Consider the following 6,104-nt stretch of genomic DNA (forward strand, 5'->3'; position numbering starts at 1 on the left):
TCAAGGTACAGTTGCGCTCATTACGTCTCTGATCCCAGCAGGATGCTACGCACTTGATTCCCTTAGCTGATTTCACCCACAACCAAGAGTTGCTACGATCCAAAGTCGAAGACTTTAATAAACAAATTTGTATCACACAGAAAAGTCTATGATAATAGATAAATCTGTCTCCCACAGATAAACCTAAGAGTTTTGTTCTTTTGATATAATCAAGGTGAACATGAACCAATCAATAACCCGGACTTATATTCCCGAAAAACAACCTAGAATTATCAATCACCTCACAATAATCTAAATCATATAGTAGCGACACTAAATACTACGGAATCACAAACGATGAGACGAAGATGTTTGTGATTTCTTTTTAACTTTCCCTATCAGATATATAATCTCAAGTCAATTATTCAATTGAACTCGTGGGATAGAAAATGGAAAGATCAGATCGCTCAACTACAAGAGAAGTAGTTTCGTCTGGCTTCACAATCCCAATGAAGTCTTTCAGTCGTTAACCTACAAGGTCTAGAGAAGAAACCTAAGGTTAAAGGAGAACCGACTCTAGTAAAACCAACTAGTATCACACATGAGGTATGGGGCTTAGTTTTTCCAGTTGTTAGATGTCTCCTTTATATAGTTTTCAAATCAGGGTTTGCAATCTAAGTTACCTTGGTAACAAAGCATTCAATATTCACCGTCAGATGAAAAACCTGATTTTACCAAGATAATATCTTTCAACCGTTAGATCGAAACTTAGCTTGTTACACACAAATGAAATGTATTTCATTTAGGTTTGAGTAACCGTACCTAAACGTGTACACTTATTTGGTTCACAAATAGTTAACCAATGGTTAGCCATATAAGCACTCATCTTCTTCACAACTAGTTCAAATGACTTCAAAAGAACTAGTTGAAGAGTTGTTCAATTGCTTAGGTCTTTATGAATAGAGTTAGAAGTTGAAGAAAATATGGATCCCAGAAACACTCATGTTGCTCATAAAAACAATGTTGGTCTTAATACTGGATCTACTGATAGATTGGAACACTTTGATGGCATGGAGCATGACTTGGATGAAGAAGGAGGACCATCTGCAAGAGAGTACTCTCATGAAATGGCTGAGGTTTCTGCAACTGTGGTAACTAAATTTTTAACTCTCCATTTACAACTTCAGTTTTCTTATTTTTACTGCTTTTTTTTTTCAAATATGAAAATTTTGGCTTGGAATGTTCAAGGCTTAGCTAAAAAATTTACTAGGGATCAACTTTTTGTGCTAGTCAAGAAACAATGTCCTGATTTCTTATTTCTACAAGAGACTAAGATAGATAGTGTAAGAATGATTTCCCTAGCAAACTGTCTGAACTACTGCAATTATGTCCATATAGACAGAGTTGGCCTAGCTGGAGGTATCTTATTTATGTGGAAAGATGGTATAAGTTGTGAGATTCAAGATGTTTCTAATGATATGATTCATGTGGTCAGTAAACTTAATCCTAGTAAACCTGAAGTACTTATTACATTTATGTATGGCTCCACTTATTTTGATAAGAAAAAATATCAGTGGGATTACCTACAAAGGATTAGTGAAAATATAAGCCAACCTTGGCTGGTTATAGGTGACCTAAATTTTCATATGCATGAGTTCTCTGAGGATGCTAATTTTTCTGTGGAAGATAGGTATGTTCAACATAAAATGAATACTTGTAGTTTGATGGATATAGGATACACTGGAAAACACTATAATTGGACTAGTAATAGCTTTGGAACATGTAATAGAAAGTATAGAATTGAATCAATTGATATAGCTATAGGCAATAGCTACTGGTGTACTTCCTTTCCCCATGCTAAGCTTCATCATTTAGTTCAGACTGGCTCTGACCATTGCCCTATTTTATTTATTCCAGAAAATTTAAGCAGCAAATCTTGGAGACCCTTCAAATTTTTTGCAATGTGGATGAAACATCATGCTTTTAGAAATCAGTAAACTATAGCCTGGAATACTAATACTTCTGGCTCTGCAGGTTTTCAACTTATTGCTAAGCAACAAAGTACTAGGAAAAAACTTTCTCACTGGAACAAAATTAAGTTTGGAGATATTGATAGAAATATTGATAGATTACAAGCTCAACTTGAAGCTGCCCAAAATAATCATAATTCAGTTTCTCAGCATGAAAACATTGTTCTGCTACAAAAAAAACTAGATGATTGGTTCAACATTAAGACTGAGTTCTACAAACAAAAATTTGGTGATACTTTCATTACAGATACGGACCAAAATACTAAGTATTTTCATACCCTGGCTAATAGGAGAATGTTTAGGAAAAAAATTGATTGTCTTTGTGATAATGATGGATCTTGGATTGATGATAATGTTGAGATTGAGGACATGCTTGTTTCTCATTTTGAACAGGTCAGTAAAACCTCTAATCCTAGGTTTACTAATATTACTTTTGATATCATCCCAACTGTCATTACAACACATGATAACTCTTTTCTTAATAGACCTCCTACCAGTGATGAAATATTTCAAACCATTAAGAATATGAATATGAATGCTTGGGGGCCTCCTGGTCCTGATGGGTTTCAACCAGGCTTATAAGTATAATTGGTATATTGTAGGACAAGATGTTGTTAATGTTATGCAAAGTTTTTTTGAAACAAGGTTTATGCCAAATTCTTTTAATAAAACTTACCTCAGTTTGATTTCTAAAACTGATAGTGCTATTAAACCTGTTGACTTTAGGCCAGTAGGATTATGTAACACTATTTATAAAGTGATCTCTAAGATTCTTTCTAATAGAATTAAGCCTTTTTAAAAACATCTTATAGCTCCATATCAAGCAGCCTTTGTCCCAGGGAGACATATTCATGACAACATTATTGTTGTGCATGAAATGATTCATACAATAAACACAATGAGGGACACAGTGGTACTATGGATCTAAAGATTGATCTATCTAAAGATTTTGATAGGATAGAGTGGCCTTTCTTACTTGGAGTTCTTAAAAGCTTTGGTTTCAATGAGAAATTTTGTGGTTATATAAATCAGTGTATTTCAACAAATCATATCTCTATACTCTTGAATGGTACTCCTACTCATGGTTACAAACCCTCTAGAGGAATTAGACAAGGTGATCCCCTATCACCATATCTGTTTATTATTTGTATGGAGTTTCTATCAAGATTATTGTTAAATGCTGAAACTAACCATCAAATTTCAGGAGTAAAAGCTGCTAGGAATGCTCCAGGTATTACCCACCTTATGTTTGCTGATGATATTCTTATTTTTACAAAAGCTGACATGCACAATATTGCTGGTATCATGAATGTGCTTGATTATTTTGGTAGTGTCTCTGGTCAGGTTCTTAACTTGGATAAATCTAGTGTCTATTTTAGTCACAACATTAGTCCTAGTTATAAAGAGATTCTTGCTAGAGAACTTAAGATGGAAGAAATGAAAGACACTGATAAATACTTTGGAGTTACTTTGTTAATAGGCAGAAATAAGATAAAAGCTTTTAAACCCCTTATTCAGTCTTTTGGTGCAAGACTTAAGACTTGGAAAGGTAAAACTATGAATCATTCTGCTATAACTACAATGGTAAAACATTTCCTCGATGCTCTTCCAACTTACCAGATGGGATGTTTCAGAATTCCAAAAACTTTTATTGATCAAATGGAGTCAATCCAAAAACATTTTTGGTAGGGGAATAGTGATAATAATGGTCTCTGTTTACTAGGATGGAGTAATCTTAGTATACCCAAAGCCTTAGGTGGTTTAGGGTTTAGAAACCTGGAACAATTTAATACTGCCATGTTAACTAAAGTGGCCTGGAAAGCTTGTAATAATGATGACTCTCTCTGTATGCAAATCCTTAGAGAAAAATATGGGAGAAATGGTAGCTTGATCCACATTGATAAACTAAAGGTTGACTCTTCTTGGCTCTGGAGAGGTATTTATTCTGGGCTTGAAATTGTGCAAAAACACTCCATGTGGATTGTTCAAAGTGGCACTAAAATTAATATTTGGCTTGATAATTGGGTTATTGGTCTCAATAGTCCACCTGTCCAACTGTAGGACTATCTAGCCTCTTTTCTTACACTCTGGTTTGTAATTTGTTTGTGCCTGGTACTAGGAATTGGAATCATGAGATCATCTATTATCTTTTTAACCAAGAAACTTCTTCTGCCATTGTTAGTGTGACTACTCGTTTTCTCGCAATCTACGTAATGTATACAGCTCAGAGGATCTAATGCTAAGTAGTATCAGTAACTCTGTTGAACTGATAATGCTAAGTAATAAAAGATATTCAAGATCGCAATAATAACGAAGAACACAAATATAATGTAAAAGATTCTAAGTTATCATGAGACATAAGAAATTACGTGGTTCGACATTTGTCTACGTCCACGGGGTAATGAGTGATTGTTTTGTATTTGAGGTGCTTACAAAGATCTTAAATGCTTCCCAAAGTAATAGAGAGATTCAAGTGGAAGTACATACTTAAGTTCTAAATATTAAAGAGGTATAAGCTTAAGACTAGATCTTCTCTCCTAGATATTGAATGCCTTTAGTTTGTTGGTGAGGCTTGGTATTTATAGCCCCTCTTGCTCCAGGTATATATTTGTTGTCTCTGGGTCCATCGTCTGCTGATATGTCTTTCGTACTAATGGTACCTTCATCCACCGCATGTTTTCTCCAGTCGCATTTCGCCATCTCAGCTGACCCACGTTCCTTCGGGAACTACCCAACCTTAGTACAGGTTGTACCTTCGTTCACCGCCAGCTTCTGCCAATCGGGTTCTGCCACGCTTTCTCTTCCCACGTGCCTTGATTCATGCGTGTAAATAAGAGATTTGAGCATTTAATGCTGATTGGATGCGTCATCTACCTCTGTCCCCTCGCCAGCTGCCTCTGTATAGACTAGGCTTTTACCTTTCTTATCTTGACCGTTTAGGATTTCTTTCTTGGGATAAGATAAAGTAGATCTGCGGAGGCATTCCTTATTACTTAGGCTTCTCTGTTTAACGAAGGCTACACACTTAGATATGTATGCGGCCACTAAGATCGTGACACATTCTCCACAGAATATTGGTATTCACAGTTTGCCCCTTTTCTTTCGTATTCTACCGTTTAGTAGAAGTGGAAGAAAACTTCCGTTACGCCGCCAATTTTGTACGTACCGCTTGGGTGGTCCCTACATGTCCTTTCATGCAATAACTTCCCCTTGAATTTCGGGACATCCAATTTTTTTGGATTTTCCAGCCGCCTATAAGAAGGGAACAAAGAGAAGATATTTTACTGTCGCTCTCTATCTCTTTCATTGAGATTCTTCTCTGCTGCTAACTGCTCCTTTTCTCCTTTGATTCTCCGCATGCTTTGGATCCACAGTCGATCGTACAAGTAAGTGATACTCGCTTTTTGGTTTTGATCTTCTTTCATGCTTGCCCCTGTTGTTTTGTTTTTGACTAGGAGATTCTATGATGTTTCCATTATACTTGTATGTGAGAAATTCTGTTGTTTTTTACTTGTTTGCACCGTATGGGAACTTGGGTTTTACTCTATTTTGGCCGTTGATGGTGATTTCACTATGATTTTTCTTCACCTGCAACTTTGATCATGTGATCAATGGTTCTTGTTTTTCTCCATAATATGTTTAGACTGCTCCCTTTGGTTGGTTAAGTGAAACCCATGCCAAAAGTTCGTCAGTTTTGCCTTTAATTTGCTTTTGAATGGACTACAATTTTCTTCTGCCATTGTTGATGGAGATGTTCTTCCTGTTGGTGTTAGGAATTATGAGGCTTCCGAAGAAACCTACGTGCAAGGGTCCAAAGATATCTTCGTCGACTGATCCTCCTCCACGAATGGATCATCTTGATGCTACGCCATCTTCTCCTCCTGAGGATTCTGAGGTGCCTACGGTTGCTGAGGAGGCTGCGGACCCTGATGCTGAAGAGTTTGTTATTGAGGACCTTCCACCTCCTCCTCCTCACTATGAGCTTCAGAGGCTCCAACTGCATGACAAGGACAACTTTGCTCATCCGTCTATTACTGAGATTACCAAGTCTTTTCGCCTTCACAAGTTTGATATTTCCTTTGTTAATGGCCCTGA

At 36.5% G+C, this 6,104-nt stretch overlaps 1 protein-coding gene across 1 annotated transcript; it reads left to right on the forward strand.

Annotated features, from left to right (window-relative positions):
• The first annotated feature begins 962 nt into the window (after positions 1-962).
• LOC113272651 lies at positions 963-2,591 on the forward strand. Its single transcript, XM_026522459.1, has 2 exons — positions 963-1,761; positions 2,014-2,591. Exons 1-2 carry the CDS (start codon positions 963-965, stop codon positions 2,589-2,591), a joined length of 1,377 nt encoding a protein of 458 aa, XP_026378244.1.
• The last annotated feature ends 3,513 nt before the right edge of the window (positions 2,592-6,104 follow it).

This window comes from Papaver somniferum, chromosome 4, assembly GCF_003573695.1.
Source record: "Papaver somniferum cultivar HN1 chromosome 4, ASM357369v1, whole genome shotgun sequence".
NCBI classification, from domain to species: domain Eukaryota; kingdom Viridiplantae; phylum Streptophyta; class Magnoliopsida; order Ranunculales; family Papaveraceae; genus Papaver; species Papaver somniferum.

What these genes read in the sequence shown, in the direction of transcription:
- LOC113272651 (XM_026522459.1), top strand. Translation starts at nt 963, where the DNA reads ATGGATCCCAGAAACACTCATGTTGCTCATAAAAACAATGTTGGTCTT. An exon ending in TAGTAATAGCTTTGGAACAT is followed by an intron (nt 1,762 to 2,013) that starts GTAATAGAAAGT and finishes CTGGCTCTGCAG; the next exon opens with GTTTTCAACTTATTGCTAAG.